At 43.9% G+C, this 26,122-nt stretch overlaps 1 protein-coding gene across 1 annotated transcript in view; it reads right to left on the reverse strand.

The window, feature by feature from the left end:
* Positions 1-25,023, reverse strand: part of HTATSF1 (HIV-1 Tat specific factor 1) — a 37,401-nt gene extending 12,378 nt beyond the window's left edge. Inside the window, exons 1-3 of the mRNA XM_063432028.1 lie at positions 24,734-25,023; positions 20,118-20,328; positions 17-64 (exon numbers count right to left, since the gene is read on the reverse strand). Of these exons, the coding sequence (XP_063288098.1) occupies positions 17-64; positions 20,118-20,328; positions 24,734-24,889 (415 nt within the window). The 5' untranslated portion in view covers positions 24,890-25,023. The remainder of the gene's footprint in view (positions 1-16; positions 65-20,117; positions 20,329-24,733) is intronic.
* Positions 25,024-26,122: the final 1,099 nt, after the last annotated feature.

The raw sequence follows: 26,122 nt of genomic DNA on the forward strand, positions 1-26,122 counted from the left end.
CAACAAACTAACCCACCTGTTACATAGACATTTGTGTTTCTCTGGTCTTCTACATTAAACCACCCTGAAAAAGAAATGAGGCCGCATTGAAAAATAAAACATTTAAATAGATCGTCCTTCAAGTTGCTGATCATTTTAGATTACCATAAATTAATATAGCTCATAAAATCATATTTAGACGTTAAACTGTAAAAACACTATCTTACACATTAATATGCAGAACAGGTAGGAAAAGATCAACGAGGAATTTACCACCTTAGACACATCCATGTTGAAGGCAACTTTCCTAGCCAATAACCTTTGCACACCAGCATATACATAATACACACATATACATATATTTGTTATTTTTTTTATTATTATTACCTTTAAGCAATTCTGTAACAAATTATCTATGAATAGAAGTTTGGAAACTCTCTAGTACAAACAAGATACCCAAAGAAGCAAGCAATATGGTTTATCTTTGCTGCATAATGGTGCACAGAAAAATAAGATTTAAAAACAAATAGGAACATTCTAATCTGCTACTCACTTTAAATTAACACTCCAAGCACCATAACCGCTAGAATGGTTTTACAATTTTAACTGGGGTCCACCGGGCGCCAGTCACTTCATCTATAAAAGCGCTCTGCATAGAGCAAAGCCCGACAGTGCACGACTTAGCTCAATGGCACAGAGCAATCGTTTGGTGTTCTCAGCCAATTGGCTAATTTAAGCTCCATGGAGGAGCTTCTGGTTCTCACTGGTGGAAAAGGCAAGATGTAAAACAGTTTGACTACTTATACTGGGGAAAGAGGCTCTAGGGCACTCCTGGCACTATAGCCACTACATCTCGCTGTCATGGCTATGGTGCTTCTGCTCTCCTCCACGTTTGCACCATGTGCCCTGACTGTGTCTGGACAAAACTGGATTACCAATGTTGACAAATACATAACGTTATGTGAATTTCATTAACTAAGGAATACACTTGATTCCACTCCACTGATACAATGCTATTGAAAAGTACATACACAGACGTATCAGTAAAGGGACACTATAGTCACCAAAACAACTTTAGCTTAATGAAGCAGTTTTGCCCCTGCAGTCCCACTGCTCACTTCTCTGCCGTTTAGGAGTTACATCTGATGTGGAATTATTAAAAATTATTATTGTACTTGTATTGAATTATTGTACTAACTCCATTTTAACCTTATATTGTGACAATCCTCCATTTTGTCCTCCTAACCTGACTTCTTCAAATCCTCCATTTTGTCCTCATGACTTAACTTGTTCATTTTAAAACTACATTACGTGACTGAACTTCTCAACCCAATTAATATAGTAGACAAAGACTGTGTTTTCCTACAAGGACAAATGCCAGGAGGTGCTGGGTACTCCTTAAGACTTGCTGGCTACTCCTTAGAACTTGTAAGATAGTATAGTTTGAAGGCCACAGAACACAGTAGTAATGAAATGTTCTATTCATAAGAGACCTTGCACCTGGACATGAAGTCTGATATTATTGACCGTGTAAAATGACGCTTTGGACCCCCTTATCCCCCCCGTGTCCAGAATAATCCCACCTCTGATGGGTGGGCACGGGACTAACCTCTTAATTTTACGAACCAATAGGTAAGACACTAACCCCGTCACTTAACAATTAATCCAATTGATGATGTTTATTTGCTGATATTCTAATAATCAATGATGACGCAAAATGCCTCTTAAAAGGGCCTGCGCGCCCGCTTTTTACTTCACTTGCCAATAAACTTTCTCGAAGTTATTTTAACCTGAACCTTGCGTGTCAGACTTAATTACTTCAGCGTATATACGCAATTTAATTTTACTGATTTGGACAGGAACAGATAGACATTTGAACATTTTGGTTTACTTTCAAAAAGTACCATAACAACTTGGCGCCCAACGTGGGGCATCGGGCTATGTCCGGCCGGTGAGCCGTCCTAAGGAAGACAAGGGTGGACGGAGGAATCCAGGGGGAAGGAAGGGAGATTGATCACCTCCAGATACACGGTAGAGACTTCTGCAGAGCCACCGGTACGTTCCGGCCCCTTTGATTGACCCGTCCACGTGTCTGTGACTGCTTCCCGGGAGGACATCAAAGACAGGTAATATCTTGCCCGGTGTCTCGTTACTCACTTGTTTACCTGCATTTTAGTCTATCTGTTGCCTGGGTGTGTTTGAATTGTGTTTGAATTGTTTGCCTGTTTCCCCATTTTGAGATAAAGGGGGGGTGGACCTGCAGGGGATTTGCCTGGGGTTCTGTCTTGCTTGTTTTCCCCTTTTTGGGATAAAGGGGGGTGGACCTGAGGGGACTTGCCTGGGTCTTCAGTGTGTGTGTCTATCTGTTTGTATTTTACCTCTTTTGGAATAAAGGGGGGTGGACCTGCGGATTCGTTCCTGGGGGTCTTCTGTTGCCTGTTTTACCTCTTTTAGGAACCACGGTGTTGTGGTTGTAAGGAAAAAGGGGGGTTGACCTGCGGATGCGTTCCTGGGGGTCTTCTTTGCCTGTTTACCTCTTTTAGGAGCCTCGTGGCTGTGGCTGTAAGGAAAAAGAGGGGTGTTGGAACTGTGGATTTTGTGTAGACTCATAATTTCCTGTGATCCTTCTTGTGTCACTTTGAGAGCCTAGCTAGCTTCTTTGTACACATGGTATTTCTGTTTATTTGTGGTAGGGGACTCTGTTTCCTGGGGGGATTCAAGTAGGCATTGCTTGTTTTCCGCATCACGTGGTAGTGAGACTTATAAGTGGGTTTTATAGTGGCACTACGGGAGTGAGGATAGAGGTGGCCACATCCTTGTGGACCGCTGTGTAGAGGGAGGCTGACGGAACTCGGACCGGTGTCAGTTGTTTTCCGTGGCCGCTGGTAGTGAGACTTATGAAAGTCGTTCTCCGAGCGGAGACACTACGGGGTTGAGGGAGGTGACTTTGGAGTAAGCACACGAGTAAAGGAAAGGGATTATTGTTGATTTCATTTGAACTGTGATGCATGCACTGTATTTCAATTGTATTGTTGTCTTGTTTGTCTAATTAGGAGTCTCATGAACTCCTGTGTCTGTCTCTAAGGATTTTCCTTGCCTTTCATCTTTTCTACACTTCCTATATTATTATACTATCCACTCCCATTCCTCTTAAAAGAGAAGTGATTGGTCACACACTTCTCACCTCGCTCCAATCCGTGTCTACCACCCCGGGTAGGCGGATTCAGTGACTAGTCTACGTTTTGGGAAGACGCACCTGAGAAAGTCCCACGGTTCTCGGGTGGCAGTCGAGCATTGTAGACGTTCTTGTTCAGTCTTCTCTCTCTCTCTCTATATCCAGGACGCTGGTATAGGGGTAAAGGGATTATGGGACAGGATTTAAGCAAGCCCAGTAAGGGCTGGTTAGCATGTGATTTGGTAGAAAACAGAGAGGGTGAGGAGATGGTTAAAGGTGTTGAAAAGATTGCAAAAGTATGTAAAATTACTGTACCAACGGGTGGAAGATTGCAACCAGAAAGTTGGCGCAAGTTACTGGCAGAAATGAAAGGCAAGCTTACAGATAATGGTTTATTAAAGACTGCTGAAGCATGGTACAGAGTAGCGAAGGCTATTCAGCTAGAAGGTTGGGTTGAGGAAGAGATAAATCACAAAGGTGTGAAATTGTTTGTGTATCATAATAACTGTGTTGCTGGGGTTTACCCTCAGCCAGCGCCCCAAAGTGGCGCCCAGGGGACGTCTATCCCCAAGGTTCAGTCAGCAGTAGGTGATAGCCAGCTGACTATGTTCCCCACTCCCAATCCTCCTAACACCCATCCCGTCACCTCCCCTGTCTGCCCGGTCCTGAATTCTGATGGATCTTTCTTTTCCCCCTCCCCGTCTCTAACATTCCCATCATCCTCATCCATCCCTACGCTACCTGCTGTACCTCCCCCTAAAATTTCACCTGCCATTCCTTCCCTACACTCTCTCTCCGTTAATGATCCCCTCCCCTCTTCCTCCGCCCAACTAACCACCTCCTCCACCCTTGCCCCGGCTCCTCCCTCTACACCCACCCCTACCAATCCCTCTCCGTTCCCTCCCATCTCCACCCCAGTTCAATACCCCACCTCCTTCCCCTCCCCAGCCTGGCCCTACCCCTTCCCATATCCCATGGCCCTGCCCTATCCCGGATATCCACTACCCATTCCCCAAGCCACCCCCCAGGTTCCGGTCATGCCCAGTCCGGCACAGTCTGCCCCGGATGTGCCCTCATCCAACATGGCCGCCGCCTCTTCCCTTAACCCTAATGTAGTACCTTCTCCGGCCACCAATATGGCGGCCCCCAGTTCGGCCCTGATGCCGGTAATCCCCGGTGACTACCTATCCCCAGGTTATGACTCGCTAGCCACCCCTGCATCTGGGGCTCGTTCCCAACCACCGATCCTTTCACCTCATGCGGGCCCTGCACCACGCAAAAGAGCCAATATCATAGAATTCGATGATGACGAGATGGACAGGGTGTCCCATGTCTCATCGGAGCTTGCCGCGGGAGCCCCAACTCATCGTTCTATCGATGACCCCTTTGGCCACAAGGGTCGGGGAGAACAGGCCCCTCCTAAATATGTTGCTTTCAACCCCACTCAAGCTAGTGCTCTAATGAAATCACTCCCTGACCCAGAAAAACAGCCTATGCCCTTCTACCGAGGGATAGTTCAAATTCAAAAGACTTATTCCGCCGCATGGCGTGATTTGCTGAGCATTTGTGCTATTAAAGCGGGGGATGCATATTGGCCGAGCATGGCCCGTCACCTCAGTACAGATCTGCTTTCCAGTGATGTTGATTACCCTTCCGGGGTAACCTTTTGCACCCAATTAAGAGAATGGGCTAAGGATAAACTTGCAGATCAGGCTGCTGGCCTTACTGATGTTATTCAAGATAAAGGAGAATCAGTGGAAAGGTTTCATGCAAGACTGTATCAAATGTTCACAGACTTGGGATTTGATCTTACTGACAAAATTCATTCACAAATGCTGTCAGGTGCGTTTGTCCAAGGCGTTAAAGACTCTATACGCAAGGGAATCATTGCCGCACGCCCTGAATATAAGGTTGTTCCCCTGGATACCCTGCTTTTAGTTGCTAGAGGTTTGGAATCTGTTCAGACCCCAAGGAGACCTACTTCAGCTCCTCTCATGGTATCCCGCTCCGCTCCAGCCCCAAGAGGTCCCAGACCGGAGGAGGGGGGACATTGCTTTAATTGTGGAGCAAAGGGACACTTTAGAAATGACTGTCCAGAACCTAAAAGGGAGCAAAGGGAACCCAGAAAACCACCCAAGCCTGCCCCGGCTCCCAAAGCCACCAAACAGGTTCCAATAGTTGAGGAACCCGATGAATAGGAAATTGGCAAGCCTGTGTCTGTGACCCCTGTCATGGCAGTGTCTACAGGGGACAAAGGGGGGCCACTTGCCACAGTGACTTTACCCATTGAAGGCCACCCCACCACATTTCTAGTTGACACAGGTGCAGCCCGTAGTGTTCTGCGAGAACAAGACCTGCCAGACCCATCCTTCCTGTCCAATATTGATGTCTCTTGCGTTGGAGTGGATGGTCAGCCAAGACATAGCCCTTTAACAACTCCACTACGAGTTGGCTCTAGCCTGCTTGCTCGCTTTGTGGTATCCTCCACATGCCCAATTAACCTATTAGGTGCTGATGTCCTCTCACGCCTGCAAGCATCCATCACCTTCACCCCAGACGGGCAAGTAGAAATGTTCACACCTCTATCTGTATCAGATACCTCAGCCCTGTGCTCCTTGCCTCTGATGCTGCATTTAGAAAAGCCCCGTGAGGAAGCAGCAGAATTAAGGTCCAATTTCCCAGAGGAATTAAAAACACAGGTGCCCGCCAAGTTATGGTCCTCAGGCCCAGAGGACATAGGTCACCTAAATGTTCCCCCTGTGGTGGTAAAGCTTATTCCAGGAGCTAAGTTACCAAGAAAACCACAATATCCGTTAAAACCAGCCCAGTCTGCTGCTATTTCTGTCCACATCAAGGCACTCTTGGAGAAGGGTGCCCTGGTGAAATGTAAATCTGAATGCAACACCCCATTATTTCCTGTGAAAAAGAAAACTCCAAAGGGTGAGCCAGAGAAGTACAGGATGGTTCAGGATCTCCGTGCTGTTAATGAAGCTACCGTCCTGGACACCCCTCTTGTACCAAATCCCCATACTCTGCTCTCTGGAGTCCCACCATCTGCAAAATTCTTCACAGTTATTGACCTGGCCAATGCCTTTTTCAGTGTCCCACTGGACCCATCCTGTCAATACCGGTTTGCTTTCACTCATGAGATGCAACAGTATACCTGGACTGTCATGCCCCAAGGGGCACAAAATTCTCCAAGTCAATTTGCAAAGGCCATGGGTACCATTCTTGACCCATGGCAAGCTGAGCACCCAGAAGTTGTCCTGCTTCAGTATGTGGATGATCTACTGCTGTGTGGAGATGATATTCCCACCACTGAAAGGTGTTCAATCAGTCTTCTTTCCTATTTGGCAGAACAGGGATGCAAAGCTTCACTCATCAAGCTACAATTCTGTCAATCTTCAGTGATCTTCCTTGGACATTGCCTATCTCAAGGTACCAGACATCTTACTCGGGACCGGGTAAGAGCTGTTCTGGACATTCCACCTCCAAGGACTTCAAAGTCTCTTCATGCCTTCCTAGGCCTCATTTCCTACTGCAGAGCATGGATCCCAGAAGCCTCTCTGCTTATGCAACCTCTCTATGACGCTCTTAAGTCTGACCCGTTTTGTCTGACCAATGAAGCCCTGGACAATTTCGATGCTTTAAAACGTGCCATTGCTTCAGCTCCTGCCTTGGGCCTACCTGACTACTCCAAACCTTTCAAATTATTTGTCTCTGAAAGACAAGGCCATGCAACAGGAGTTCTCACCCAAACTAATGACTTAAGAGGCCGTCAGAGGCCTATTGGATATTTCTCATGTCAACTGGACATTGTGGCCAGAGGGACCCCTTCCTGTCTCAGGGCTGTTTTTGCTGCTAGAGAGCTCATAGAAAGAACCTCGGACCTGGTCCTTGGCCACCCTCTGGTTGTTCTAGCCCCTCATGACATTTCTGCTATTATCAACCAAGTCCAGCTCAAGCACGTGTCTCCGGCCAGACACCTGCGCCTACAGTGTCATCTTCTTTTGCCTGACAACATTTCCATCCAAAGATGTCAAGTGCTTAATCCATCCACTCTTCTTCCACTCCCTGAGGGGGGTATCTATTATGGATTTATCACAGATGAAACCTACATTTATCTGCTCTGTGGATGTATCAAGAAAGTCATGCATCCACATTTGACATTTTATGAAGATGAGACACCTCTTTGTGAAGGCCCGGATTACGCCTTCTGTACCATGTGGTACAAGCCAAACATTACTCCCGAACCTTGCTATGAAGATGAGCTTTACCACTGGACCGATGTAAAGCTCACTGCACAAGACTTCTATTGTGACTCTGAAGGTAATAGCATGGTCTTGGTCCAGCTACCTCAACAACTCAACTACCTCTACCGCCATTGGGATACCGCTATCCCACATATTCCTGTTACCAAGTTGAAGACAAGGTCATGGAAAGATCTTGGGCCCATGGCAAAACTATGGGCCACCATGAATGAAGAACAGCTACAGGAAAATGGTATTGCCAAATACCCAACAACTGACCTTCTAGAAGCATGGCCACGCCATTTCCTGGAAAAGGAATTTCAAGACCTGGTCATAAAGAATGATTATGACCCAGAAACACCTCATGACTGTTTTGAACAGATGAAAATGGAAACAGTGCACTTACCAACTGTGCATGAGAATCCATTACCGGATCCGGATTTTACCCTGTTTGTGGACGGATCAAGATATGCCGATGAAGGAGGAACATATCACACAGGATATGCCGTAACCACAACAGACGAAGTCATCAAATCATCATCCTTACCGCCAGCAATGTCTGCGCAAGAAGCTGAATTACAGGCTCTGACTTCAGCATGCAGAATTTCCGAAGGAAAACGTGCCAACATCTATACAGATTCAAGATATGCTCTGGGTGTGGCACATGACTTCGGCCTAATTTGGAAGACAAGAGGATTTCTTACCACCGCTGGTACACCAGTCAAACACAGCACTGCAATCAAGGAGCTAATGGATGCCCTCCTACTTCCCAAAGAAGTGGCCGTTTTGAAAGTTAAGGCCCATGGGAAATTGGATACAGATGAAGCAAGAGGCAACCATTTGGCTGATCAGGCTGCTAAGCTAGCGGCCAGGGATCTGCAGGAAGTGGATGAAGAAGTGTCCGGACAAGAAGAAGAAGAAGTCCCTATTTTTGCTCTGCAAACTCTTCCTACTGATTTGCGAATTTTACAAGAACAACAAGCTGCAGTCACTCCTGAAGAAATCCAGAAATGGAAAAAGAAAGGAGCTGTCCAAAAGGACGGAATATATTACAACAACCTCAAATTTTGCCTTCCCAGAAATTTGTATCCAGCAGTTGTCCAATGGGCACATGGGCCTGCACACCTGTCAAAAGAATTGATGGCCGCCCTCATACAGAAGTATTATGAAGCACCTGGAATCACAACATTGATCAATAGCTTTTGCAAGGCCTGTGTCATTTGTGCAAAATGCAATCCAGGAAGACCAATTAAGGTGCCTGCGAAACACCTGGCAAAGCCCATGTACCCCTTCCAGCGAATTCAAATTGACCACATCCAAATGCCCAAGAGTGGGCCCCATGAATATGCACTAGTAATAGTGGACATGTTCTCAGGCTGGCCAGAAGCCTACCCAGTGGCCAATATCACTGCAAAAACAACCGCAAAGCGCCTACTTACAGATATTGTATGTAGATTCGGACTCCCAGAAGTCATTGAGAGTGATCAAGGCCCAGCCTTTACAGCAACTGTGAATAAAGAAATTTGGACTGCTCTAGGGGTGACTCTAGCCTTCCATACCCCTTACCACCCACAAAGTAGTGGTAAAGTGGAGCGCATGAATGGCACTCTAAAAACCAGAATGTTAAAAATGTCACAAGAAACAAAGATGCCCTGGCCAGAAAGCCTACCAATAGCTCTATTTAGTGTTAGGCACACACCTAGAGGGAAGCATTCACTGTCCCCATATGAGGTTCTATTTGGGACAGCACCCAGACTAGGTTGTTATTATCCGCAGCAGTTGCAACTCCAATCAGATGTTTTAGTAGACTATGTAACTGAACTTGCAAATGTCCTAAACAAAATACATGCCCAAGTTTTCTCTTCAATTCCAGATCCCGAATTGGATACAGGTTCCCATAACCTACTCCCCGGAGATTGGGTCCTGGTCAAGAAGTTTGTGCGGAAAAATACCCTAGAACCAAGATTTGACGGTCCATTCCAAGTTCTCCTGATTACCGCAACCTCCGTCAAATTGGCCGGTAGACCAAATTGGGTCCACGCTTCCCACTGCAAGAAATCTCCTGCCCCAGAGGAAGCGAATATCGCACAAACATGTATCTCTGGTACATCTTCTCCTTAATTAGCCTTATGAAGGCCCAGCAAGTAGCCATTACCAAAGACATTAGTGGGTATACCTTCTGGTATAATTCATCGTGCACCCAGGTGGCTACTTATACCTTTGACTATTGTGATATTGTAGAATGCCCATTTCCCACACCACAAATCCAGAGCATCTATAGAGATATCCCTCATTCGAAAGACCCATATGTTTGTGTAGTTGACAAACAATGGGGGCACAATTGTGATCATTGGGGGGCGGCGGGATGGAATGCCGGGCCTGCCTGGGGTTACAAACCAAAAAGTGCCGTATGTAAAGTAGATGATCATGGTAGATCCCTCCTCCAGAGGATGACTTTGAGAAAGCCTGGGGGGAGTACACCAATGAAATTAATTCTTAATATTGAGCATCCAAGCCCAACAGATGCAGACCAGTATGTGATGGGAATGTATTGGAAAAAGGGTTCCTATAAAAAGTTAGGGCATTTCTACCTTAAAGATATGTGCAACTCTTCTGAGTGGCAAGGGGCCACCCATATGGTCCCTAACCCATTAAAACCTCATATCCAGACCTTTCAAGACATGATGGCCATTGCTAACCCCACTTTTGAAGATACCATGGCCGCTGAAACAGGTTTTAATGATGTAAATTTATGGTTAGAATGGATGAAATATAATGCCAATAAGCATAATAGAACCGCATGTTATGTGTGTTGCGGTGCCCGGCCTCACCTGGGTACCGTACCTTTAATCCTACCCGTAGATATAGAAGAATGTGTTTTAAGCCTTTTTGCCTATCACTATAATTTTAACAGGTCCATATGCATTGCATGGACAAAGGAGTATCCTCTTCTAGCCAAAGATGTCAAACCCCCTGATGGTATTACCGTATATAAAGGTAATTACACTTGCTATGCCATGTACGATGGTATTGGTAAATTTGTAGGTAACTTTTCCAAAGGTTATTGTGCTACATACAGAACTGTCCCTGTACGCTTGCTGCAACATCACACTAGGTCACTAGGAGACATTTACTGGTTGTGTGGGGATTTACAACTAAGATCCAGAATGGACACGGAATGGTGGGGGGAGTGTACTTTGACTAAGGCCATTATGCCTATACACATTATTTCTGACACACACCTCAACACCCATGAGTCCAGCCACACTAAGGTTAAACGTGACGCCCCAGTGAAAGGAAGTTTTGATCCTCATGTGTATATCGATGCCATTGGAGTGCCCAGGGGGGTACCCAATGAGTTTAAAGCAAGGGATGAAGTTGCCGCAGGATTTGAATCAATTTTTACCATAGTTACCGCAAACAAGAATTTAAATTGGATAAATTACATTTATTATAACCAACAGCGTTTTGTTAATTACACCAGAGACGCCCTCCAGGGGTTGGCCGAACAGTTGCAGGCCACATCCCAAATGACTTTCCAGAATAGAATGGCCCTAGATATGATCTTAGCCGAAAAAGGAGGGGTTTGTAAAATTTTGCCCGACACCATGACATGTTGTACCTACATCCCAGAAAACACAGGCCCTAATGGTAAAGTCACACTAGCCATAGAAAAATTAAATGACCTGTCTGAAGAGTTAAAAAGGAATTCTGGGATAAAAGACCCCTGGGAAAGATGGTTTGGTTGGATGACAGGATGGCAAAAGGCTTTAATGCAGATTGGTATGGCTATACTAATTTTTCTTTTTGTTTTTGCTCTTCTCTTTTGTTGTATCCTCCCATGTCTGAGAAAATCCCTCATGAAGACTGTTGACCAAGCGGCACCCACTTTCACCCATCTCGAAGTTGATGACCAGGAGTCCCAAGACATCAATTCACCCTGTCTGCCGCTGCAAACATTCCCTTTTGTTGATAAAGTGCAGGAATTCTAGGAAGGGACTAGCTCAGGGACAGCATCTGTCAGTGAATGGTAAAGGCCCCGTGCGGAGAAGTGGTGGGTTAGCTGCCATGGGACACCCATGGGTGTGAAGTGTTCGAGAGCCATACTGATGGATGAGTTAGCCTATTAGGGTCAGTTCTAGGGACAGACTTGCACTTTGCATTAACACCTAGCTAGCGGCCACGGGGTTTCTGTGCCTTTGGGTTAACACGTCTTCTGATACTAACATAATAAAGTTTTATCTCTTAGAATCTAACATTTCATAGGGGGGACTGATGTGGAATTATTAAAAATTATTATTGTACTTGTATTGAATTATTGTACTAACTCCATTTTAACCTTATATTGTGACAATCCTCCATTTTGTCCTCCTAACCTGACTTCTTCAAATCCTCCATTTTGTCCTCATGACTTAACTTGTTCATTTTAAAACTACATTACGTGACTGAACTTCTCAACCCAATTAATATAGTAGACAAAGACTGTGTTTTCCTACAAGGACAAATGCCAGGAGGTGCTGGGTACTCCTTAAGACTTGCTGGCTACTCCTTAGAACTTGTAAGATAGTATAGTTTGAAGGCCACAGAACACAGTAGTAATGAAATGTTCTATTCATAAGAGACCTTGCACCTGGACATGAAGTCTGATATTATTGACCGTGTAAAATGACGCTTAGGACCCCCTTATCCCCCCCGTGTCCAGAATAATCCCACCTCTGATGGGTGGGCACGGGACTAACCTCTTAATTTTACGAACCAATAGGTAAGACACTAACCCCGTCACTTAACAATTAATCCAATTGATGATGTTTATTTGCTGATATTCTAATAATCAATGATGACGCAAAATGCCTCTTAAAAGGGCCTGCGCGCCCGCTTTTTACTTCACTTGCCAATAAACTTTCTCGAAGTTATTTTAACCTGAACCTTGCGTGTCAGACTTAATTACTTCAGCGTATATACGCAATTTAATTTTACTGATTTGGACAGGAACAGATAGACATTTGAACATTTTGGTTTACTTTCAAAAAGTACCATAACACATCACTATGTTTATACAGCCCTAGAAATACCTTCTTGCATGTGACTTACACAGCTTTCCTAAATATTTCCTGTAAAGAGACATCTAATGTCTACACTTCCTTTACTGCAAATTGTGTTTCATTTGACATTTCTTATAATCTGCACTGTTAATAGTTGATAGACATTGAAGGAGCCTAGATTTCAATTTACAGAGCAGGAGATAAAACACTTATAATGCAAGTTAACATATGATGAAAGATTTTTTCATGCAGTCTGTGTCAGTCACAGCCAAGGGATGTGTGGCTAGGGCTGCATAAACAGAAACTAAATCTTAAATGGCAGAAAATTGAACAGTGGGAGGCTTCAACATGAGCTATACACCAAAACTGCTTCATTAAGATAAAGTTATTTTGGTGACTGCTTCATTAAGCTTAAGTTGTTTTAATGACTATAGTGTCTCTGCAAAAACATTAGAACTATTAATAAGACTACAGAATTGTTTAGGTGTTGCTGTTATACCCAACCCTCGATCGAAATGTGCATGAACAAAATATTTAAATTGAATAACTAAACACAAGAATTTTTATGCAAACACAAATCCACCTATCATTATATAAACTCTTCTTATGTCATTGGCAGGAATTCAAATCTTAAAGCATTAACAGCTATAAAAATCCAAGCCATTAAGCCGATAGAGTGAGTAACGTGGTAAATATAACTCACTCCCAAGGAATTTAGTATTGCAATTCTGATTTACTTGCTAAAGCAAAACAATCCTCCAGGGTCACGTGTTTATCGAATTAATCATAGAGAATGACCCAAGCACAGCCCTATGACAAGGAACATATTGGTTTAGAAATAGCACCTTTAAAAACAACTTTGGCATGTTTCCTTCCAAAACATTTGCCGTTTATTTAACGGATTAAAAGATATACATCTTCTGTATATTAATCAGATTGTAATGTGAAATTGATTATACATTCTGTACTAGTGTATTGCTCCATTAGGATGTACACTGATCAGCCATAACATTAAAACCACCTGCCTAATATCATGTAGGTCCCCCTCGTGCTGCCAAAACAGCTCGGATGTGTTGAGGCATGGACACAGAGACCTGTGGTATCTGGCACCAAGACAATAGCAGCAGATCCTGCAAGTTTTGAGGTGGGGAATTAGAAGGCCAAGGCAACACCTTGAACTCTTTGTCATGCTCCTCAAACCATTCCTGAACAATTTTTGCAGTTTGGCAGGGTGCATTATTCTGCTGAAAAAAGCCACTGCCATCAGGGAACAACACTGCTATGAAGGGGTGTACATGGTCTTCGTCAAAGTAATATCCCATGAATGCCAGGACCCAAGGTTTTCAAGTGTTTCAGCAATTTCAGAACCAAAGTAGCTCTTGTGAATGATTGAACCAGATGGGCTAGTCTTCACTCCCCACATGCATTAATGAATATTGGGCGCCCATGAACCAGACGCCGGTTCACTGGTGGTCTTTCCTTGCAGTGTATTAAATTGGTACAGTATATTAGTTTCAAGTGACATGGAGCACCAAAACTGGAGGAATGCATATTTTAGAGCATCAAGACTAAACAAGGCACATTGAGAAAGGAAACCTGTGTGATACTATGGGTAGGTGTCAGCTCACGGCACCCCTGTATACTGGGCTATTTACCAAACTGAGACCTGTCAGGAATTCAAAGTAAATTTCTATGTTAAAGTGACACTATTGGTACCCAGATCACTCCATCTCATTGAAATGTTCTGGGTGCCATATACCTGTCGTTTTAACCATGCAACTGAAAACATTGCCATTCTGCAGGAGAACATTTGACTGGCGCAGCACTGTGTTTAGCTGCAAGTTCCTATGGGAAAGCATTTAGACGAGCACCAAAACAGAAAGCAGGGCACTATACCTTTACAAATAGATTTATGTATTGCTAACAGTATAATATTCCTTTAAGACAAAACTGACAGAATAAAAACAGCTGATTTGGAGAATTTTCCTAATTTGGCTATTTTGAAATTCACTTTGAATCTCGTAATTCTGATTTTAGTGTATAACCCAGCCTGAGAGAGGATGGATTTTGATTTGCTTTACTTGTATTGGTAATATAGCACTGAGCATAGCGCCATCTATTGGTAACAGACTAAAAGCTAATATTTCCATAATTTCAGAAAAACACTACAAGTCACAAAATGCACACATTCCGAATTAAAGAGTTTCTCTATAGTTAAACATGTTCCATTATTTGTAATCCAGAAAAGAGATGGCATTTAAAATGCCAAAGTGGCCTTTACTTTGTTCAAGCATTTAGACATAACTGAAATAATAGGGACAATCCAGTTTGCAGTGCTTCCTGACCCCCACCACCTACCCTTCACACACACACACTTTATTACTTATAGATAACAATAAACTAACAGGATTAAAGGGACACTATAGTCACCAGAACAACTACATGTACTGCAGTTGTTCTGGTGAGTATAGTCGGTGCCTGCAGGCTTCTTGCATTAAACACTGTCTTTTCAGAGAAAAGGTAGTGTTTAAATTACAGCCAAGTAGATAGCTACTTGAGGTGCTTCCTGAGGCAGTGCTGTCTCCACCTTCCGCATGGAGACAATGAACTTGCATTGATGCAATGCTTCTGTATGAGATGCATTGGTGCAATGCTTCTGTGCGAGATGCATTGGTGCAATGCTTCTGTGCGAGATGCATTGGTGCAATGCTTCTGTGCGAGATGCATTGGTGCAATGCTTCTGTGCGAGATGCATTGGTGCAATGCTTCTGTGCGAGATGCATTGGTGCAATGCTTCTGTGCGAGATGCATTGGTGCAATGCTTCTGTGCGAGATGCATTGGTGCAATGCTTCTGTGCGAGATGCATTGGTGCAATGCTTCTGTGCGAGATGCATTGGTGCAATGCTTCTGTGCGAGATGCATTGGTGCAATGCTTCTGTGCGAGATGCATTGGTGCAATGCTTCTGTGCGAGATGCATCGGTGCAATGCTTCTGTGCGAGATGCATCGGTGCAATGCTTCTGTGCGAGATGCATCGGTGCAATGCTTCTGTGCGAGATGCATCGGTGCAATGCTTCTGTGCGAGATGCATCGGTGCAATGCTTCTGTGCGAGATGCATCGGTGCAATGCTTCTGTGCGAGATGCATCGGTGCAATGCTTCTGTGCGAGATGCATCGGTGCAATGCTTCTGTGCGAGATGCATCGGTGCAATGCTTCTGTGCGAGATGCATCGGTGCAATGCTTCTGTGCGAGATGCATCGGTGCAATGCTTCTGTGCGAGATGCATCGGTGCAATGCTTCTGTGCGAGATGCATCGGTGCAATGCTTCTGTGCGAGATGCATCGGTGCAATGCTTCTGTGTGAGATGCATTGGTGCAATGCTTCTGTGTGAGATGCATTGGTGCAATGCTTCTGTGTGAGATGCATTGGTGCGATGCTTCTGTGTGAGATGCATTGGTGCGATGCTTCTGTGTGAGATGCATTGGTGCAATGCTTCTGTGTGAGATGCATTGGTGCAATGCTTCTGTGTGAGATGCATTGGTGCAATGCTTCTGTGTGAGATGCATTGGTGCAATGCTTCTGTGTGAGATGCATTGGTGCAATGCTTCTGTATGAGATGCATTGATGCAATGCTTCTGTATGAGATGCATTGATGCAATGCTTCTGTATGAGATGCATTGATGCAATGCTTCTGTATGAGATGCATTGATGCAATGCTTCTGTATGAGATGCATTGATGCAATGCTTCTGTATGAGATGCATTGATGCAATGCTTCTGTGTGAGGAGATGCTGATGGCCAGGGCGGTGTTTGGCAATCTCAGCCAACCCAGTGCTTTCCTATTGGAAAGCATTGTCATTGGTGGTGATCATCACTTCTGATGATGTTAACCAAGAAGGTAGATCAGGGGCTGAGCCAGCAGACTGCAATAAATGTAAGATATTGCTTTATTTAGGGGGGCAGGATAGTGATTTTAACACTATAAGGTCAGAAATATATGTTTGTATTCCTGTTTGTATTAATTTAAAGGGACACTATAGTCACCCAGGTTTTAACCCTTCAGATGTAAACATAGCAGAGAAACTATGTTTAGATTGCAGGGTTAATCCAACCTCTAATGGCTGTCTTCCTGACAGCTGCTAAAGGCGCTTCTGCGACGATGGATGCGAAAAATCGCTTCCAGCGTGCAGAATGTCCATAGGAAAGCATTGAGAAATGCTTTCCTATGGACTGTTTGAATGCGCGTGCGGCTCTTGCCATGTATGCGCATTCCGCTCCACTCGGGAGCTGACGTCGGCAGGGGAGGAGAGGTCACCAGCGCTGGATTAAGGTCAGTAACCTTCAGCACCAAGGGAGGGGGACCCTGAGGGTGGGGGGTCCTAAGGATGACAGTGTCAGGAAAACAAGTTTGTTTTTCTGACACTATAGTGATCCTTTAAAAAAAAAAAAAAAAAAAGTCAGTTTATTCACCATCAGGAAGTTGCTGAGCAAATAAAAATGCTCCTACTATATTCAATGGGGGTAAGGATAACCTCTAACCCTCTGTCCATGAGACGTTAATGGGACTTGTGAGCCTAACATCTGTGGATGGGAAATTATTTGAAGGAATGTTAAGTAATAATATTCAAAAATGTATTTTGAGCAACAATACCATTAGCTGGAATCAACATGGTTTTATGAAAAACAGGCCATGCAAAACTAACTTAATTGCGTTCTATGAAGAAGTTAGTAGAAATATAGATGTGGGTGTTACAGTCTATGTGATTGACCATTAAATGGTCTTTCTAAAGATACCATTATTTTCATAATATCCTTTACTATAAAAAAAATAATCGTAAAAAAGAAAAACACACTTTTTCAAACTTTGATCCCCAAAATCTGTTATGCATCTACAAACGCCAAAAAACACCCATACTAAATCTTTCTAAATCTTGTCCTGAGTTTAGAAACACCCAATGTTAACATGTTTTTGTTTTGTTTGTTTTTTAAGTTATAGGGCAATAAGTACAAGTAGCACTTTGCTATTTCCAAACCTTTCCCCCCCCCCCCCCTCCCTCCCCCCCAAATTAAACATTGTAATACTGATATCTGTCAGGAATCCCTGAATAACCCTTCACATGTATATATTTGTTTCAAAGAACACAACTTAATATATTAAACTTGAGGTATTTTGACTCTTTTCAAGCAACCATTTTACCACCAATCTATGCCAAAAAAAAAAACACAACTAAATTGGTGATTTTTTTGACACACATAGCAATTTAAGAATACATGTACTAAGAACGTTAAGGCTTACTGCCAAAGAACACCCCAATATGTGTTCAGCAACATCTCCCGAGCACAGTGATACCACCCATGTATAGGTGTGTGTATATTATATATATATATATATAATTAAAATCTTCAATGCTTTATTTCTTTCATTTAAAAAAAATAGATCGACGTTTCAGTCCAGCTTGTGGACTTTCCTCAGGATCAAGACACATCAAGATACATCAGGTAACCTGTCCTGATGAAAGCTCATCAGGAGCTTTCATCAGGACAGGTTACCTGATGTATCTTGATGTGTCTTGATCCTGAGGAAAGTCCACAAGCTGGACTGAAACGTCGATCTATTTTTTTTAAATGAAAGAAATAAAGCATTGAAGATTTTAATCTCCAACTGTGAGTGCAGCCCTATGTATTGTTTTTCTCTGGATAAGTGAACCTTGGCTGGCACCTGGCAAAGTACTTTTTGATATATTTGGCTTGAGTGCAAGGACTCCTTTTCATACACACTATATATATATATATTATATATATATATATATATATATATACACACACACACACACTATACATGCTGACATTTATTAAAGTATCTGTGTGTGTGCATACATATATATATATATATATATATATATATATATATATATATATATATATACATATATACACACAAATTTTATTTTTACTTTTTAGCAGCCTTGGGGACTGCCCGACAGTTCCCCTGCTGGCAGCTCCATAGGGTCATGGGACCCAAATTAGCCAATAGCAGGATTTACTGGGTTATTTAAACCCAAACCTGCAGTTGTTCAGTGCCCTGTTGTGGTTTCCATCCTGTTGGTTATCCGAGAGCACATTCCTGATTCGGATTATTGTTTTTTGATCTTGGCTTGACTTCCCGTATTTCTGGTATCTCTGACCCTTTGGCTTTGTTCTTTGCGTATGTATTCCTTACTGTTTATTCTATTACGTTAATTGTGGCAATTCTAAGGCCCGATAATAAGTAATATTTGTTACGTGTTTTACTTAATTCTGCGTGTTGGGCCACTGGTCCATCCTGACACTAATTAAATGGTGCCAGATGCCACGGAACACATTCCGAGGTATTGTGTAGTTCATGCTTTAACCTTTCAGAGCTGTTCTGGCGACACAAGGGGTACCTACACGATATTAGGCTGATGACTTTAATGTTGTGGCTGATCGGTGTAAGTTTGCCTCTTTATAATGATGGTAAGAACCCACCTTGACGATGTGGTACAATTTTGGGCAACAGTTTTAAAAATGGTACCTCAGGCTCAATCAATAAAAGTAGTCTGTGAAGGGATATGGGAACTTGTACAGTGTGTGTACACTACACAAATATTTGGTTTTGGACCATGTAAACCATCTGTTTAAATTCTCAGATGTGACTTGAGAAGAGGCAAATAAGTGAAGGGCCACAGGTCAACAAATGGCCAAACAAGAGGAATGATTAAGGAACACTAAAGAAGAAAGTTTTCATAAAACTGCAACATATTCAGCAGAGAAAATGGAGAGCAGATGTAATGAGTATATAAATAACATCTTAAAAAATAACATTTATATTATAATAAAAATGCAATTGCATGTTTCTGTCACCTATTGTACAAAATGTCAATTTGTCTTGTAAATGAACTGAAAAACTAAAATGCAAGCTAATATCAGATACAAAATAGTTTGGTATCTGTACATCTGTTTACTTTTGAGCCTTGATAGAAACATAGAATGTGACAGTAGATAAGAACCATTCAGTCCATCAAGTCTGCCCAATTTTCTTAACATTTTCATTAGTCCCTGTTAATAAGATAAAAGCAGTGGTATATCTATTAATTTTATAATGTTTATTAAACATGTGGAATAACACCAACACTTGTAGAGTCTCTGCTCATGCAAAAAACACCAACCAAGAGATAAAAGAGAAGGCTTTTCATTCTTAGTATCACCATCTTCCTTTACTGATAAATATACCACGTCACCTTTGTATTTTCACATACCTCCTAGATCGGGATAGGTGGGCATCACCAGACTCGCATCACTGGCGATGCCCTTAATGGAAGGCATGCCAACTGAAGGGGCAAGTCCGCCTAGCATCAAGCATGCCGAGCTGACTGACAGCCTATTTAGCTGGCCTCCAACATACAGTACCATGCCGAGAGCGCAAGTACAAGAGACTCCTACTTTGTCTTATATATATATATTTTTGATTGCGCTGGAATTTCAGTAACATTCCAAAGCAATATATGATTTATTTCATAAAGTTCATATATATTAATAGAAGATGGAGACCCGACAGTGCCACCTTGAGTCATGTAACTATGCAACATATCTGATCAAATAAATACCTTTAAAAAACGCCTTTTCACAATGTTTAGCACACTACATTCTCACCTTGATCTTGCTTGCGTTTTTCTCCCTTTCCTTTTTGTTCAGCTGCTTCCGTCTGAATCTTTTCTTTCGTAGGTATTTGTACACCTTTAGGTCCCTTGGGGGTACCAGACTTCTGAGTTTTGGTAGATACATTGGCAGTAGTAGAATCATCTGCATTTTCTGTATGTATGCCATAATTTGCATGGTACAATGCCAAGAAATCCTCTGTTATCTAGTTACAAAAAATAAAAAAAAATAAAGAATCACACAATAATATTAAAATAAAACTACATGGATTAAAATGTATGTGAAATAATTTAACCAACTTTATTTTCATGCATGAATCTAACTAGGAGCCCCAAATTAGGTACAATATTTTTCTTTGTACTTATGTAAAAGGAACACTATAGCGTTAGAAATACAAACCTGTATCCCTAATGCTATAGTGTCCCTGTCCCTAGTTTTGTAGGTCCCCCCAACATTCGACAAGTAAAGTGTGTCGAACCCCCTTTTAACCTTATAGGTTTTTCCAGTGCCGAGGCACCCTCTGGCTAGGTATCCTCCTCCCGTGATGGGGCCTAATGCGCATGCACAGCGACCACCACGCGCCCATTGAATTGTATTGAATCAATGCTTTCCTATGAGGAACATGCAAGTTGTTAGACATCCTCATGCAAAGTCTGTGGACATCCAATGTCGCATAGCAGAGTAAAACTCTACTAGGGATCCGGAAGCACCTATAGTGGCTGTCTGGAAGACTGCCGCTAAAGGTGGAGTTAACCCTGCAATGTAATCACTGCAGTTTCTCTTTACATTGCAGAGTTAAACAGACATCGGCACTGCACCCAGACCAGTTCAGATGAAGTGGTTTGGGTGGATATAGTGTACCTTTAATGATACATAGGAAACAATAGAAAGCTTTGTACAACTAAAGCAAAACTTTACAGTATAAAAAGGAATACTTTTAAAACACTTCAAGTGCGCTGTAGGAGTTATGTTGCTTAAAGTGTTCTTTCAACACTGTCAATTGTTACTAAAGTAGTACTGTACTAAACTTTCATGTATCATTAAAACGAGTACAAAGAAAAATATTGCACCTAATTATTGGCACCTAGTTAGAGATTCATACTATTTTATCTAATGCATGAAGTCTTTAAGTTTTACTTTAAAGTGCACTTTCTGCTCCAGTTGTTGAATGAGATTAATACTAAACTTTGTAAGATACACCATTTTATATGGAATCGGTATTAAAATGTCTAGTTGGGGGGCGGAGCCTAACCGCGAAACAGGAGAGACGTCATTTCTGGTAGCTCCCGACCGGGCACTAAAATCCAGCATAATCCCTCTGCTTAAAAGACCCATCCGGCTCCAAAACCTGTGGGAACGGACTGGGGACCATCTGCAGCATCCATTGATGCCTTTCCTATACCCCCCAAAGCAGGGGAAGTCGAAACGCAGGTCTGGGGCCTGCTACTTACAGGCACCCGCGTACCTCGAGGGGCTCCTCTGCAACCGGAGCCTGTACAGTGCTGCTGACACGCCTGACTGCCGCATTCCAGCACACACACCTACCGCCAGCAATGGGACGCAGATCCCAGAAGTCACAGCCTGGCAACAACGCAGAGCAGCGGGACATCGGCACTTTCATGAGGCAAGTACCGACCAAAATGGCGACCACAGACAGCCCTGAAGGCCCAAACCTCCCAACAACTCCAAATATGCCAAGCGTGACCCCCAACCCGCCACCAGCAACACAAGGGGAAGCACAGACATCCCTGGGGGGACAGCCCCTGCCACAAAGCAGGACCTCCATAACATGCAGAATACACTGCTAGAAATACAGAGGCTCCTCACTGCAGACATGGCTACCCTAAAATCAAGCATAAGACAGATCAGTGAGAAGACGACTGCTGCTGAAGGGGACATGGGAAAAATACGCAAAGCGCAATGCACCAACTCTAAAATGCACAGCACAACATGGTGCTACAAATAACCACGCAAGAAGACAGACACCGCCGCAACAATGTGAAAATCAGAGGGGTACCCCCCACGATCACAACGGAGGAATTACCCCACTATATGAGGAGACTCATTGCCACTCTATTATTACCTGCGGCCCTAGCCAAAAAGTTCATCATGGCTGGACTGTACCGCCTACCTACCATCACCAAGACCTCGACCCCAATCACGGGCGATGTAATTGTTCGGTGCTTGTCACCCCAAGACAAAAGCTGCATCATGGCGGCAGTGAAGGGCAAGACTCCATTGTTGTTTGAGGACTCGCATCTAACATTCTTCCAGGACCTTACCAAGGCCACGCTACAGTGGCGTAAATCATTGGCAACCCTCACTAGCCACCTACGCTCAGCAGGAGTAACATACCGATGGGGGACGCCGAGATCTCTTCTTGTATCCCATAACGGAACTGTTCATAAGCTCTCAGCGGAATCTGAAGCAGAGGCGCTGCTCCAGGCTCTGGGTCTTACAGACGCCACACCGGCCACATCTACTACACCTCTCACCCAAGCCTGGGACCCAGAAGCAGCAATACCATTTGTGCCACGAAGCACACCAAGACCCACACCAGCCACCTGACTGATCAGGGAGAAGACACCGCTCCACGTTTGGAAGCAACCTGCAACAGTTCATCTATGTCCTGTATTTGTACTTTTCACTTTAGTTCTCTCTGTTGCCAAAATACTAACACGTTACCCTTTTGGTACTCATTCTTTACATGGCCAGGCCTTACTGGGAGCAGTTGAAGCCCTGTCTCGAATGTACATACACATTAGGCACACCCACCAGAGGTGTCCAACCCCCCCTCTCCCCCCCCCCCCCCCCCCCGATACCCTCTTGGTTAGGGGCACTTACCTCTTTAGGGAACCAAATAGTCCTCCTGACACCACCTACTCCATCACTTTGGCTACCCAAACGACTACCTCACACCCAACCCTCATGAGCTAAGAAGCTACAAACCAACACTCTACAACCACCCTCACGTCACTCACTCGTTACTAACAAGCATCCAGAATGTTAAAACCCTGCATCCACCCACTCTAGCTAGCCCATACATACTGCCTCAAATCAACCTGATAGAGGATTACCATCACATAACCTAAATATGCTAGTATGCAACGACTCCAAAATCGGGGCTACAACCCTACTACATAGATTGAAAAAAAGTGCGTAATGTCCTCAATGATGTAACAGTCTCTTGCAAGCCTCGTCCACTGTATGATGAATGTTACAATGTATTATTACGATTGTGCCCGCCCTTGTTGTCGTGACAAGGCAGGCTTCTGTATAATTCGCTGTGCACCAAAAATAAAGAATTATAAAATGTCTAGTTGGGTCCCCCATAAAGATTTTATAGGAAAGCAAAACTTTTAGTGCAGGACACCACGGGCAATGTGGTGCAAGCAGGTCCCCAGCACCAACTTACCTTCAGAAGTTAAACCACTGACAAACAGTTTAACCCCAGAGTCCGCTGAAAGACTGAGTGTCAGCATCCCATTCACAAAATGGATTGAAAAAGGTACATATCTTTTTCACTTTGTTTTGTGCAATGATGGAAAGCTGGCATCCGGGACCTCATCGTACCTTAACAAGTTCACTCCGATTAGGTTGTTATGGTGGCTGGAGTGTCCCTTTGAACCAGAGCATCATAAAAAAAGAAAATAAAAAAAAGAAAGTAAAGCCAATTGGTAGGTGACTTCAATGTTGTATTTAATGGCGCACTTTCCAGAGATGCGATAGTTCCACTTTGAGGAAGAAGGGCGTAATTAAAGGGAAACAATCAGTTTTCCTGGCACTGTAGGTCACCTCTCCCTCCCACCTTCCAATCCCTGGTTGCTGAAGGGGTGAAAACCCCTTCAGTCACTTACCAGAGTCAGCGACATGTCCCACGTCACTGCTTCTTCCTCTGCATTACGTTGGCAGGTGGGAGAGACTGATCCTGCCCACCGGCCGGGGAGACCTAATGCTCATGCGCGGCAATGCCGCGCATGCGCATTAGAGCTCCCCATAGGAAAGCATTGAAAATGCTTTTCAATGCTTTCCTATGGAGAATTGAGCGACGCTGGAGGTCCTCACACAGCGACGCTCTAGCACAGGTTTTCTGTGCTATAATCCAGGAAGTGCTCTCTAGTGGCTGTCTAGTAGACAGCCACTAGAGATGGAGTTAACCCTGCAAGATAATTATTACACTTGCAGGGTTAAGAGTAGTGGGAGTTGGCACCCAGACCACTCCAATGGGCAGACGTGGTCTGGGTGCCTGGAGTGTCCATTTAAGGACTGCTAATGCAAATACCAACTGCTGCCTAGATATGTAATTTCTACCAAATTTGGGAAAAAAATATACTAGTGCTAGGCGTATACTAACATACATATATACACACACACACAGAGAACCCCAAAATGTGTGGATGCCATTGCTGCATACGGTAACTCTGATCACTCTTAGCCATAGGTGTGTGCCTGTGGTTTATAGGGGGTGTATACCAATAGTATGTGACTAGCTCCAGGTGCCATGGCTTGTAATGCCGCTTTTATAAGCCATGAGTTGGTTATACTGGGCCGCCCAGGTGTAACACTGCTCTTGTGAACATGTGGGTGGCCCAGGAGACACGAACCCTCACCTTGGGGAACCAGGCCTTCTTATCCATGTCCCACTCATACTCAGTGCCATCACTGGGGTCCTTGTAGGTTAAGGGCTCCAGCCCCCCTGCAGCCTCACGCTCCTGGCACAGCTGTTGCAGCCGCAGCTGCTCGTAGAAGTCATCGTTATCAGCCATAGCACCCGCTGCCAGGCACCGAGCCTGCGGGGTGTGAGTGAGGGCTGGTGGGCTACTACGGCGAGACCTGGAGGGGCACCGGGTATACCAGCTAGTACACAGCGCGCATGCGCAGCGAGACTCCTACTGCGCATGTGCCGCGCAGAATAACGGAAGCGTGGAATGGCCAAAACGCTTAGAACGCGCAGTAGAATCACGTCCATGCTATTCTGGTCTCTGGCATTGTAGGCCCCTCTAACAGTTGTTGCACTCTAATATCTATACTGTGATATTGCAAACGTTGACATTTCAGCTGGTTGGGACTACTTTTATTGTGATTTAACTGTTCATCTCCAGTGTTTGTAATAGGGAAAAAATAAACAGCTTAACTGCAAGGATACATCTCCCAAGATACCCCCCAATGGGCAATGAGGGACCCTTTAATTCTGGGGTGTGACTGGTGATGGGACCAGAACTGGGCTATTCTGAGAAATGTGACTTACTTATTAAAGTGATTTACTAATGACAGCTTATGCTACTAAATTAGTCATTTAGAACATGAACATTGCTGTATTTACATAGATGGATTTCTAAGCACATTTATTGAGGTTTAAATGTACGTTACTTTGAGACACTGGGAATTCTGTAATATATGTCCCAGTTTTCCCAAATTCTATAAGATAGACTCATTTTGAGTGATTATCCTGTTGCCCCAGGTTCGATCGACATGGTTGCCCCGATGGGAATGTCAGAAATAATTCCCCAATAAGCACAGATCAAAAAAGTGTCCCTGCAGCCATGTTTCCCAGTATTTTATGGCAGGAACTGCCAGCAAGGCCAAAAAAGGTCCTCATGGTGCCTGTGACTATATCTGGTGTCGATGGGGGCCCTGACCTGCTGGGGCCTTGGTGCTGCACTGCCAGTAGGTCCACACCTGGGAAAAACTTTTGTTTCTTTCATGTCTTTTAGAGCTTTAACCACAGTAGGTAAGCTCCTTCTCTATACATCAGTGACTCCACTTAGGAGGCCTTGCATAATTGCCCCTAAACAAAAATAGGGTGCACTGCTCTCCCACACGCCTAAATATATGTGACACACAAATAAGGGCCTGGGACACATAGGGTGGTCCTTAAGCAGACTTTATAGGATCATCAGCAGTTAAGTATTGGCTATATAATAGTAGAGTCTTTCTCAAGCCTAGGCCCAGATCCTTATATTCGATTTTCTATCTGTTGGGTCTGTTCAGCACCCCAG

This window comes from Pelobates fuscus, chromosome 9 (assembly GCF_036172605.1).
Source record: "Pelobates fuscus isolate aPelFus1 chromosome 9, aPelFus1.pri, whole genome shotgun sequence".
Lineage (NCBI taxonomy): Eukaryota > Metazoa > Chordata > Amphibia > Anura > Pelobatidae > Pelobates > Pelobates fuscus.